At 35.0% G+C, this 13,254-nt stretch overlaps 1 protein-coding gene, 2 long non-coding RNA genes and 1 other non-coding gene across 9 annotated transcripts; 1 reads left to right on the plus strand and 3 right to left on the minus strand.

Moving 5' to 3' along the window:
- Nucleotides 1-437: 437 nt before the first annotated feature.
- On the minus strand, nucleotides 438-508 carry TRNAG-GCC. The gene has a single exon. It is a non-coding gene; the product is annotated as a tRNA-Gly (tRNA).
- Nucleotides 509-2,564: 2,056 nt separating this feature from the next.
- On the plus strand, nucleotides 2,565-8,720 carry LOC109190696 (D-3-phosphoglycerate dehydrogenase 2, chloroplastic-like). Its single transcript, XM_019341261.1, has 5 exons — nucleotides 2,565-3,356; nucleotides 6,020-6,396; nucleotides 7,435-7,545; nucleotides 7,650-7,745; nucleotides 7,889-8,720. Exons 1-5 carry the CDS (start codon nucleotides 2,735-2,737, stop codon nucleotides 8,558-8,560), a joined length of 1,878 nt encoding a protein of 625 aa, XP_019196806.1. The 5' UTR covers nucleotides 2,565-2,734; the 3' UTR covers nucleotides 8,561-8,720.
- On the minus strand, nucleotides 6,719-7,480 carry LOC109190699. The gene is made up of 2 exons (XR_002055767.1): nucleotides 7,391-7,480; nucleotides 6,719-6,867 (listed from the first exon to the last, which is right to left on the minus strand). It is a non-coding gene; the product is annotated as an uncharacterized LOC109190699 (long non-coding RNA).
- LOC109190697 lies at nucleotides 8,419-11,889 on the minus strand. Of its 6 annotated transcripts, none has more exons than XR_002055763.1 (8): nucleotides 11,650-11,889; nucleotides 11,498-11,560; nucleotides 9,461-9,562; nucleotides 9,263-9,314; nucleotides 8,988-9,166; nucleotides 8,771-8,886; nucleotides 8,603-8,673; nucleotides 8,419-8,525 (listed from the first exon to the last, which is right to left on the minus strand). It is a non-coding gene; the product is annotated as an uncharacterized LOC109190697 (long non-coding RNA). The 6 variants fall into 6 exon arrangements; XR_002055764.1 differs by having other exon boundaries at nucleotides 9,461-9,586; XR_002055765.1 differs by having other exon boundaries at nucleotides 9,269-9,314; nucleotides 11,498-11,889.
- Nucleotides 11,890-13,254: the final 1,365 nt, after the last annotated feature.

A 13,254-nucleotide genomic window follows, 5' to 3' on the forward strand; every position in this document is an offset into this window, starting at 1 on the left:
TCTTTTCAAAATAAGTATTCTTCAATTTAGAGAGCTTCATTGGATTATGGATTAATTTGTTTCTTTTTTCAAGATACTCCCATCTCCTTGATCAATAATAATAATAATAATAACTTTCAAATTGAAAAGTAAAATTGTTTTTATCCGGGTTGGACTTTCATTTGGAAGATTATGAGTTCGAGCCTCAGTTGAGGCGTTATTGATTTTTTGTGTTTCAGTAGGTTGAGAAAGTATATGAACAGGTACTACAATGTAATAGAGCCAATAACTTTCAAAAAAAATTGATCCACAATTTTGTCAAAATAAAAAAAATAAAAAAAATTGATCCACAATTCATGAGAAATACAGTTATGTACTTATGTACAAGTACAACAGGACATGTGACGGGAAGACCTCTTCAGGCAGTTCAGGGGATGCAAAAAGAGTAAAAAAGGGTTTGCACCAGCCGGGAATCGAACCCGGGTCTGTACCGTGGCAGGGTACTATTCTACCACTAGACCACTGGTGCTTCGTTGACACTTTATTGATTTCATTTATTCATAATCAAAGTTTGAAACAATTTCACTGTGATTCCAGTTCTGTTATTTTGGATTTCGAAAATTGTCCGTAGTGCAATATTCCAGAATAAATTTTGTTGTATTGCATTGAAGAGAAGAAGGGTGGTATAAACTCAATGTTGATGCTGCTCTTTGGCTAATAGGTGGATGGTGTTTGGATGGAGCTTGAGGAATGATGCATGGGCTTTTGTTGTAGTAGCAGCTACCAAATCTATTAGGGGCCGGGAATCTACTATCCCAGGGAGGCAGAAGCAGTTGCACTTAGGGAGGCTCTTAGTTGGATCAATGAACATAATTTCTCTCAAGTTTTGGTGGAAACTGATGCTTTGCTAATTACTCAGAAACTGCAGGATCCTACTAGTATTTCTACTTTTAATCTTTTGGTTTTGGACATTGTTAATTGATATGTTGAGTCATGTGTCTATCATGTTTGTTAAGCAATCTGCAAACGGGGTTGCCCATTGTCTTGCAAGGGAATCCCTTTCTATGTCCGGTTGCTGGGAGTGGTTTTATATCCATCATTCTTTTATCTGTAATGCTCTTATGTTTGATGCTTATTAACGTACGATACTAGTTTTACATATACACGCATTGCGCGGATGGGTTAATGCTCAATGTTTATATTTAAATATTTAAAAGTATATCAATGTAAGATTATATAGGAGAAGTTTATACATAGGTAATTAAATATCGAATTTGTTTATTTAAATATGTAACTCAAAGTATGCATGCAATATAATATAATAAATTCATTATAATTGTCACTAAAATAAATATTTACAACTTTGTAAAATCAATAGTCTAAATACTTGATCTAAAAACAATAATCTAAAACCCATCTTCCCACTTGTAAAAAATCCCTCTAGCTTTGATTTTTTCCAAAACAAAAACCCTAAAAAATCACAAGTGTAAATGCCCTAATACATATCCATTTCGCCAAGCACGCCTAACTCTCATAATTTAACACGCACAAATCTTTGCAAATAATAACAATAACAATAACAATAATAATAATAATAATAATAATAATAATAATAATAATAATAATAATAATAATAATAATAATAATAATAATAATAAGAAGTAGTTAACACAAGTCTAATCGCTCAGTAGTTCTTAACCAATCTAATACTATCGCATCAATTGGATGGTTATCAAACTTGCCTAATATAATAAACCAATGGTCTAAACGTATAGGTCTCCTTATTAATATACACGAATCCAACTTTTACTATTGACTATTACTTTCTTGCTTTAAGTAAATAATTGTATAGTACTTGATTGTTTTCAAATAAAATGTCATCTTAATAATGTTTGATAGCCAATCACAACTATATATAATTTGCATATTTAAACACTTTATTTGTAACATTTTTACATACTAAAACAAATATCGTGTTTTGACTAAACTTATTAAATAATAGTAACTTTAATTTGTTTATTACTTACTCCATTATTGCTTACTTTCATTAGGTGGCATATTCTTACTCATCAATAAAAATGACATGACACAATTTTTATTACCATCTTTCTCTTCTATCAATTGGATCGTGACACATAATGAGAGTTTATACATATATTATTTCTCGGAATATAAAATTCAAAACATATTGTTCTATAATTTGAATCAATAATTCTAAAAATATATAATAGTTTATTTCAAATTTGAAATATTGTATATAATTTTTTTTCTTCCCTTTGAACCATTTTTGAATAGTAGCCATAAGTACATACTATACAATTCTAACTTTGCTTGAAACTCAACTTGGAATTTTGTACCATAAAAGTCCATAAGTTCATAATTAGAGTGATATGTTCACATGGACAGCTCAATTGATCATAAAGTTAGATAAAATTTTGAGATCAAACAATTATCTGAGATGAGTCTCACCAATGATACAGTGAGTAACTTCTCAAAAAAAAAAAAAAAAAAAAAGAATTTTTTATGCACAATAAGCAAAGGTTAGATCCAGACCGAGATTATTTAACCTTTTGGAAACAATAATTAGAATGATATGGGAAAATTAGTTGAAATTGAAGTTCATTTAGAAGCCACACTGTAATTTTCCTGCCTTCTTCGACTTTTCTGCTCCCATTTCTCCGCCCGCCGCCGCCGCTGCTCACAAATATTTATTTATACTCTCAAAGTGGAAAACAAACTCGCTCAAATATTGAAGATGGCAGCGGTTTCCAGGACTTCCCTCCATTTTCGTTCCTTAACTCCCTCCTTTTCCTCTTCCCACTCTCTCAAACCTTCCCGCCTTTCCGTCCTCCGTTCCTCCGGGAATTCCATCCCGCTCCACTCTTCCCTTCCGCGATCCCCTAATTCTCATCGCCTTCTCGTCCGGAGCGTTCTCCAGACGCTTGAATCCGCCGACACTTCCGTTTCCGCGGCGGCGGATCTCGCCTCCGTTCCGTTTCCGAAGCCGAGAGTTCTCGTCTCCGAGAAACTGGGAGAGGCGGGATTGGAGCTGCTCCGGGGATTCGGCGACGTGGATTGCTCCTACGACCTGTCGCCGGAGGAGCTCTGCGCGAAGATCTCGCAGTTCGACGCGCTGATCGTTCGGAGCGGGACCAAGGTCACGCGCCAGATCTTCGAGGCCGCGCAGGGCCGCCTCAAGGTGGTTGGAAGGGCCGGCGTTGGGATCGACAATGTTGATCTGCAGGCCGCCACTGAGTTTGGCTGCCTTGTCGTCAATGCTCCTACGGCCAACACGATCGCCGCCGCCGAGCACGGCATCGCCTTGCTTGCCTCCATGGCTCGCAACGTTGCTCAGGCCGATGCCTCCATGAAAGCTGGTAAGATTTTTCTTTTTGGTAGTGCAAATTTTTTTATCTTGTTTGACACATTAAAAGTGAGAAAGTATAATTTGAGATTACATGTGATAGAAATTTGTTAGTAATAAGCATTCATTATTTACTTTTTTTTTTTTTTTTTTAAAAGTTACTGGCTCTATTACATTGTAGTATCTGTTCATATACTTTCGCCTCCACTGAGGCTTGAACTCATAATCTTACAAATGGAAGTCCAATCCGGGTACCATTAGACCACATAGTCCTGGCATTCATTATTTACTTATGTTACTTAAATTTTAATTTCATCTAGAGAAAATAGCACTTTTAGTCATTCAATTATGAGATTTAATTCATCAATTATTTGTGATGCATATAGTCCTTGACTTATTATCAAAGTGGCAGATTTAGTTTTTGAAGGATCAAATCAACCACTCTATTAAATGAAGGACTAAATCTAGAATTTGGTCATAACTGATTGACAAAAAATGTCATTTTATCTTTTGTCTAATAATATCATTTAACTATCAAATTTATATTTAAAAAAAAAACTATCAAATTCATATTTATTTTATTAGCATCGGGAATAAAATAGACAAAAATTTAAATAAAACAGAGGATTAAAATATGTATAAATTTGTCTTTCAAAAAAAAATGTATAAATTTGAATGGTGAAATCATTATATTATAGGATTATTTTGATAATTTACACCAGTGTCTCATATGTAAGTACTAATTATGTCCCAAAAATATTATTGCTCTTGATCAAACACATAAATTTAAGAATAATAATATATAGTTTGTAGGAAATTTTTTTTTATAGATCTATAGAATATTTAATCAGCATTTAATGTTCCGATAGCATTTTTCATCAAAATTTGTTTTCTAGACCTATAAATGTCTTATTTTAAATATTAGAAACTTTGTACTCCGTAACATTTTATTCTGAGAATACATTAATTTTATGTACAATATTGCGAAATGTTTTTAATTATAGTTATGTTATGCAATTTTAGACTCTTAAACATACAAGAGGTCAGAAGTAAATATTATTTCTTTACAGAGTGTTCACTCAAAATTGGTAATTGCAATGTTGCAGAAAGCGCTACTCGGGCGCCTAGAGCAACTAGACGGTGCCTAGGCAGCCGAGTAATACGAATATATTGTTTCTACTTTTCCCTCTTAAGGTTGAGAGTTGTTAGTATGTTATAATCTCTCAAACTAATCAATTGCAAAACAAACCACTCGACCGAGTTGAGTGCCAACTCGACCTAGTTAGGTGTCCAACTCGACGCCTAGTCAGTCGGTTAGTTGGCCGGCCAACTAAAAACCGCCTAGGATTGAAATTGCCTCAACCTATAGGCGTCTAGTGTTTAGGAGGCTGTCTAGGTCGATTTCTACAACACTGGGTAATTGACTGGTTATTAAGTGAATTTTTCATATAATTTCAAGATGTAAGTACCAACTTTCTAAGTCAGAACTCATGTTTGGTCTAAATTAGTTTTAATTTTAGAGTGATAGAGATTGGATATTGTATATTAAAAATAAATGGTAACCTTCAACCTTAAATAATTGGACTTACACGTCGGTAGGTGGGCTTTGATTGTATTTCTTCAAATTTTGACATGTGAATATTTTATTGGTCTTAATGAGTTGTTGGGTTGAACTATTCCCGACAGCAACGTGAAATGATTGGGAGTTTTTTATTCATAGATCGATACTGTACTAAGATTCACAAAATAAAATCATGTTCAATAATACTTTATATATCTTCTTTAATTAAAAAAAATATATAGAAAGGGAATAATATCAAAGGATAATATAATTCTGTCGGTATTCTTTAATGGGTTGATCAATATTAGTGTCAAGGGGTATCTAATATAAGTATGAGTATGCTTAGTTGTATAAGATACTAGCAATATTGGTGCTGATACCATTTGGCATAGTAAAAATATCTTATTATATACGACGAAATATCTTTAAGAATATAAAATAATTGTGGGAATAGAAGGGCTTAGAGGCTGCCAGGTGGTAAAGAGACGTGAAAGTGTTGAACTCAATTGAAAGCATGTTTACAGAGCTACTCCACTTTCTTGATACTATGCTCTGATGTGGTAAGGGTCCCCCCCCTGGAGACCACGATGGGGGCATATTTTGAACTTCAATGTGGTTTGGCCTTTCTGCTCCACTTGGGAGTTGGGAATATGATTAATGGTTCGGTGGAGGTTGAATGTAGCGCATCTTTTATTTTTTTTTCAATCATAGCTAGAGTCTTTTTGGTTCCACTACTAACTACTAAAAACTGGGAATATGATTGATGGTACTGTAGAGTGTGATGGAACAAATTTTAGTATGGGAAAAGAAAAGCTTCCTTCAAGTAGAGAGAGAAAAAGAAGTTACTTCTCACTTGTGTTGAACATACTATATGGGGAAAATAGCATTTTTTTTTTCTTGTATTTATAAAAAATACTAACAATTTTAGAACTTAAATCATAATTCATATAAATGCATGGATGTAAATTGCTACTTTTCCTAATATATACAACATAATAAATGTGTAGTTTCATTGAGTTAAAACATTTGTTGAATTATTGGAAACATGAAATTAGATCGAAGGGTTTCATAAGTCTTGAACTTGGAATTAAGTTGATTATATGTTTATCTCCTAGGTAAATGGCAGCGGAGCAAGTATGTGGGTGTCTCTCTGGTTGGGAAGACACTAGCAGTTATGGGGTTTGGAAAAGTTGGGTCGGAGGTAGCAAGGAGGGCAAAGGGGCTGGGCATGCATGTTATTGCACATGATCCTTATGCTCCAGCTGATAGGGCTCATGCCGCCGGAGTTGATTTGGTCTCTTTTGACCAAGCCATTTCCACCGCTGACTTCATTTCGCTTCATATGCCTCTTACTCCTGCTACTCAAAACATATTTAACGACGAAACATTTGCAAAGGTGAAGAAAGGAGTGCGCCTTATAAATGTTGCTAGAGGTGGTGTTATTGATGAAGATGCATTAGTTAGGGCCCTTGACACGGGAGCTGTTGCACAGGTATGTATGTTCGTGCTCCTTTGCTTTCACTCTCATTTTATCCCTAATCACCAACAACCTCATTAGAATCTGCAACTTTCGCTAAAGATGATAATATGGGCTAGACTCACATGAGTTGGTCCGGTCCCAGGTTCAGCCTACGCGCTATAGTGCGCTTGGGCCGACCCTTTGAAAATGTGGATTGGATAGGCATAACTTGCAATACTACCAGACCCATATGTGAAAGGGACTCATTCGTCCTTAACCAAAGGTTCGATCCTTAGCTTTGGGTATGGAGCAGCCTTAAATCTCCAGGCCAACTGTCACACCCAAAAGAGGTGCCTACAACTCAACAAGAGGATTAGTCATTATGTTCGATGGTAGAAATCCTGGTACACCCAAAAAAAAAAAATATTGGTTTGGATATAGTCAACCCACTTTACATCACTACCTCTTGCCTGGTGTCTATTGTTGGTTCTCATGCTTGCCTGTCTATCATAACCAATGTTGCAAAAAAGGCTAGGTGCCCCCTAGGCGCCAAGGGGGCGCCTAGGCGCCGATTTTTTTTTTTTTTTTTTTTAATTAAAAAAAATTTTAAAATTAAAAATTTTCAAAATTTAGTACTAAAATATAAGGTTTCCATAGTTATTTCTTAGAAACTATTTACAAAAGTGGTTGTAAAATTGTTCAAAAGATTGTTGAAACCATCTAAATACATAAAAAACTAAAATTAAGAGAAGCATTTTTTTGAAAAATTAGTGGACCAAACCGCCTTTGGCAGTTTGCAGTGTATAGATCTCGAAAAAAATACGTGTTTTGAAAAAAAAATTGTCCAAATCGGACAACCGAGTCAAAAGTTATGCCTTCCGAAAGTTTTTCGACATTTTCAAAAAAAAAAAAAAAAAGCCGAACCGGCCGGTTAAGCGGTCTAGGCGGCCGGCCGCGGAGGAGGCCGCCGAGGCCATTCCTCGCGGTGGCCTCCTACCGCCTAGCGCCTAGGCGCGATTTTTGCAACCTTGATCATAACTCAGTCTTCACCATTCATCATCATTGCAACAGGCAGCCCTAGATGTTTTCGCAGTGGAGCCCCCACCCAAAGATAGCAAATTAGTGCAGCATGAAAATGTGACTGTCACACCTCATCTGGGAGCTAGCACAAAGGAAGCACAGGTAATAATTCTTTATGTTCCTCTATATCTGCACTTCTTTGCATATCATCATCTGCTTTTCTTCTTCTAGTCTTAATTTATTAAATCGTTGATCGTAAATTTCAGGAAGGAGTTGCTGTTGAAATAGCTGAAGCTGTGGTTGGTGCTTTGAAAGGAGAACTTTCTGCTACTGCTGTTAATGCCCCAATGGTTCCTCCTGAGGTAACCTACACTACTGCCATATGGCCATTTGATTTTCTCTACTCTTTGGTGTGATTGTAAACCTAAGAGTTTTTTCCCCTAAACACAAGTAGTTAAGGATAGTTTTAAAACTTGTAAACCTAACCTCGTACTCCTGTAATCAGGTTTTGTCAGAGTTGGCTCCTTATGTTGTGCTAGCTGAGAAGCTGGGTAGGTTGGCTGTACAGCTGGTGACTGGAGGGAGTGGAATTCAGTCCATTAAGATAGTCTATAAAACAGCCAGGGACCCTGACAACTTGGACACGAGACTTCTCAGAGCCATGGTAACAAAAGGGATTATTGAGCCTATATCAGACACAATCATCAACCTTGTGAATGCAGATTTCACTGCCAAGCAGAAGGGTCTTAGGATAAGCGAGGAACGCATAGTTGTTGACTCATCTAAGGAGCACCCAGTTGAGACAATCCAGGTGCAAATAAGTAACGTTGAATCCAAGTTTGCGAGTGCTTTATTGAACAATGGAAATATTAGCATTGAGGGGAGAGTGAAGTATGGAATACCTCATCTTACTTGTGTTGGATCATTTAGCGTTGATGTGAGCTTAGAGGGAAACTTGATACTGTGTCGCCAAACTGACCAGCCTGGAATGATTGGGAGCGTAGGAAACATTCTTGGCGAGAACAATGTGAATGTGAGCTTTATGAGCGTGGGAAGGACCGTTAAGAGGACAAAGGCCATCATGGCTATTGGAGTTGATGAAGAGCCTGACAAGGATTCCCTTAAGAAGATAGGGGAGGTGCCTGCAGTTGAAGAGTTCGTTTTCCTCAAACTTTAAAGATAATTAAGAAAATTTTAAATGTCGGATCATATCGGATACCTTCATGTACTTCTGTAGTTCACTTGAAGATGCTCTTTAATGGGATTACTATTCCAGTATCAGTTGAACTTCTGTGTACTTATTTATTTTTGGAAATAAACTTTTTTTAGTATTACTACTATGCTATTAATCAAATGTATCCTATTAGTTTGATGAAGGAAGCCATACCACATACAACTGTGCAAGGCATTTAAACACCTCCATGCAAAGGAAAGAAAGCTGCAATAAGGGTAACTTTGTCATACAATATACACCAAAGAAGTTGCAGCGCAAGCATCACTTTCCTGCCATATGAATAGGGGAAAAGAATAATATCAGGAACATCATTGATATATGCTATTCAAATCAAAGCTAAATGTTTAGTTATGTATACAACAGTCAATACCCCACTCAAAGACAATGCAATAGTGCATCAAAGATAAGTACATGCCTGGTGATGATGCTCTAGTCCCTAGGATACATTATGGTGACGATATTAGTTCACAAGATTTTCAATCACATGGCCATAATAATACAACATGTGCAGGTGAGCTCGGCACACAACTTCCAAGATGTTACTTCCCCCTAAACAAAATAAATAAATAATGCCAGTCAGTATAAATTACAATAACAGAAGTTACTATGTTACTGAATCAGTTCTAAAGTGAATCAAGGAAGTACATATACGTATTCATCATAAGGGTGATATTGTCGCCTTTCAAAAGTATGCATCCTGCACAAAAAGCATAAAAGCATCAGACAAATGCTCTGTAAAATGCAATTTTGCTTTATGTAGTCTTTTCTTCTTAGCATTAATCAATCTTGAGGGGGAATATGGGGTATAACACTTTCACATGCAGCCAGAATCTTGTTATTCACCTAGTTTCTTTCTGCTCTTCTTCTTTATATTTACTTCCTCAGCATCATCAAGAACCAAATTCATTTGCCAGTGAGACCAAACTCACGAGTCACGACATCCAGCTGCAAACTCAACCCAACATAGCACTGCATTAATAAAAGAGTATAGCATATTGTAACATGCAACTCGTATGATTATTTGCAGGTGCAGATATAAGATAATTATCCACTACTAGCTCACCCATTGAAAACCCATTATGAGTAAGAGTATCCAAAAGCAAGACTGCAAGAGTGTTTGCAAATAGAAACTCAACAAGTTTATTCCTATTTCATACCTGCATGGCAAGCATCTAATGCCAAAAGTGCCTTTAAATCATTCAAATCCTAACTGACACATCATCCACATCACTTATATTTATTCAAAAACAAAAATAAAATTGAAAGTAGTTTCCATTCATTAAACATTTGTGCTATGCAGGAACCATCTAAAAATAACATAGTAGCTTTTTCAAACCCGTGGGAAGCTTCTTTTTTTTTTTTTTTTTTTTTTTTAAGTACAACGCACAATAAAGCAATGGCTTCTGTGGATTAAGGTGCAAAAGATGCTTTTAAGTATCCAATGAGTAGTTTTAATACTTAAAAACTACCAAATGCTATTTAAATCATGTACAAATTATGAGAAATAAAAGAACACATGAAGTGTTCGATCAAGCAAAAAAAAAAGAAGCCAAATATATAACAATGAAAATCATGTAAAAACCAGGTTCATATGATTGTATTTTTCTAGTTTAACATTAATCAACATTTTTTTTCACTGAGTATGTGAGAACAAAAAGATTTAAAGAAAAGAAGAATGAATATTCAGAAAAAGAAGTAAAGATTTAGAGAAGAAGAAAAAATGGACAAATAAAAAAGAGAACATACCATTTCAAATTATGATTGTTCAAAATTTGAATAAAGATTGACAATAATTCTAATAAAATTGATGTTCATCGGAAGAACAAGAAAAAAGGAGAAAAAGACTGGACAGGGAATTCTATTGAATAGTTGGCGACTTGGAATGTCCAGTTAAAAATGAGAGGTGTTAATATGATTATAGCCTCTGCTTGCAACAAAAACAAAAACAAAAACAAAAAAAAAACAAAAAAAAAAAACAAAACAAAACAAAAACAAAAACAAAACAATAAACAATAAAACAATAAAACAATAAAACAAAAACAAAAAAACAAAACAAAAGAAAACAAACAAAAAAAAAAAAGAGCACGGTCCAACCAAGCCTGTGATTGTTCAGAAGGAGAAAAGGAAATAAGAAATTTAAGGGTAGAGTAGAGAGTGTTCATTTCCATCAACATGTGGCGTATTTCCAAAAGTTTTGACTGATCTGCAGCTAAGTGCCTAAGTCTTAGGGACTTGTGGTTAGAATACCTGCCAATTTGAGGCTCATTTCTAGGGATTGCCAGCTGAATTTTATCAAATTTAACGCAAGCACACTTTATGAATTATGACTGCTTCACAATTCACAAGAAATACGCAGCAAAGCACATGTTTGTGCCTTTGCCTCACTTTACAGGTCTTGAGCAATTTCTTCTGGCTCACATCACTTCATTGCTTAAATTGATTAAGTGCTCACATTTCACAAGTCAGGGCACATCCTAGCCCCTGCTTATCTAATAGTATCAACTATTGTTACCTAGTAAAGATGAATCTTCCCAATAACTTATCAAGCCCCATGGCAACACAGTTTTAAATGCTGGAAAATGAAACATTCTATAATATGGATGCCTACCGAATCTCAACATGCAAAAACTAACTCAGCAAAACCCACCAGAAATAATTGAGTTAATTTGTTTAAATATAAGCACACTCGAAACCCTATTAGCATTAGCATTAAGCCAAAAAATAATAGTTACAAGGAATCAATAGCAGCCACTAAATAACGGAAGAAGTTCAACTTTGATATCAATATATAGGTTCGCAAACTTGTCGGGACACAATTACTGGCAATATGGAGCATAGAGCGTAAGCTAGGAGCCTAGGAACACGAATAGAAATACTTACAATAATGCCGCCTTCGATTCTCAGATCCTTCTGTTCAAAAAGCCATATCTGAATGCGAAATTTCTGCTTACAAGCGATTAAGTTAAACGAACATGAAAATGAAACTGTATGAGAACATAAAGCAGCTCAAAAATAAGGTTTAGTAGAAGTACAATGGTTGAGTCATAATCCTCTGAACTTTGGTGCTCGCCATGGCTAAAGCCTACAGAAGTCTCGCTCATCCCTCCCTCTCTGGAATCGCAGCAAAAAAAACCCTAGCTGGCTGAGACTCGGTGGCTGAAAAATGGAAGTGCTACTCCGTATTTCTGTTCTCCGCCCGCCAACGCCGCTGTTTATGAATTACGCTTGGCCAATAAGAGCATGCGCAAATTATTTTGTGGACTGCCTCGCAAAGTTGACCAGAGTTCAAAGGTTCACAATTTACTTTATAAAAATTCATCATTTATATATTACTAACACAATATTTATATATATAGGGAAGGGATCATGTGTATTTGAAATTTTTTATGCGGTTATGCGGGTGAACGTACATTAAGTATTAATCTGACGCACTTAAGTACACAACACACGCACATTAGTTATATCATTTTGAAATGAAACTGTAATGTATACAAAATGAAACTGAATAACAATTTAACATATTTGAGTATATATTTCCATCAGAACTGTAGTTATATCAAAATGATATTGTAATTGTGTTGAAATGAAACTGCAATGTATATAAAATAAAACTGAATAACATGATTACTTTTTGTGAAACGGCGCGAAACGAGTGTCGTTTCTTTTTATTAAACAAAACAACATCGTTTTGATACCTAAACTACAATACATTATGGACCGCAATTCACAATAAAATTTACCTTCATTCACCATTTTTATTTGGGTCAAGACTTTTCCAATTAAATGCCCCGAGTTCTCATGGCCTCTCATCACATGTGAAATGGCGGTTACCCTTTACAAGTCCATTCAACAAATGCAGAATACAAGGGAATATAGTCCTACATGTTGTGCCAACAGCGTTAAAAGTCGGCTTGAATAAGTCAAGCCGAATCATAACCAGTCGCCCAGCTCTTCGTTTTCAAGATTTAGAGCAACTAAAATTAATGCACGAACTAAGTTAGAAATGAAAATAAAATAGTATGAAAATAGATATATTTGACCATTTGATAAGCTCTTACTGTAAGAGAATATATTTGATTTATGATAAAATTAACCGTCTTGAAAGTATACTCTATGTAAAGTCTATATTGTGATCATAGCTGACAAAACTTACAAAAGGCTATAAGAAGGTAAATAGCCTAAGAGGTTAAAAAGTATCATACATAGCTAACTCAAACCGAAAAGGTCAATCAATAGGAACTAAACAATGGAATAAATTTATTGTATTCCACACTTTTCAAGTGCTAATAAATATGATTTTAGAGAGTCTCTATGTTACACAATTCAACATCTTAAGAAAGTTAAATTGCATTTATACTCGAATAAATCCACATATTTTTTCAGGAATAAGACAATTGTACTTTACAAAAATTCACTTTTTTTTCAACTTGATGAGTACACTTTGAAGATTAAATTTTCATGGACTCATTATCTATTTTGAGCAAATAATATATCAAATTTATCATCACTAAAAAAATCAAAATCCATTTTAACACAACCCTAATCAAAAATCAAAATTATACCTTAAACTATGCATTTTAAATGTCACTTTAAGCTATTTTTTTCAACCATTATTCTTCCTCCAAATTGTATTATAT

The sequence above is a fragment of the Ipomoea nil genome, unplaced genomic scaffold (genome assembly GCF_001879475.1).
Source record: "Ipomoea nil cultivar Tokyo-kokei standard unplaced genomic scaffold, Asagao_1.1 scaffold1576, whole genome shotgun sequence".
Taxonomy (NCBI): domain Eukaryota; kingdom Viridiplantae; phylum Streptophyta; class Magnoliopsida; order Solanales; family Convolvulaceae; genus Ipomoea; species Ipomoea nil.

Bases quoted from the DNA above. Each gene is read 5' to 3' on its own strand.
- LOC109190696 (XM_019341261.1), top strand. From the start codon at position 2,735: ATGGCAGCGGTTTCCAGGACTTCCCTCCATTTTCGTTCCTTAACTCCC. The intron at 7,546-7,649 runs GTAATAATTCTT...CGTAAATTTCAG, and splicing joins CTAGCACAAAGGAAGCACAG to GAAGGAGTTGCTGTTGAAAT. The intron at 7,746-7,888 runs GTAACCTACACT...TCCTGTAATCAG, and splicing joins CCCCAATGGTTCCTCCTGAG to GTTTTGTCAGAGTTGGCTCC.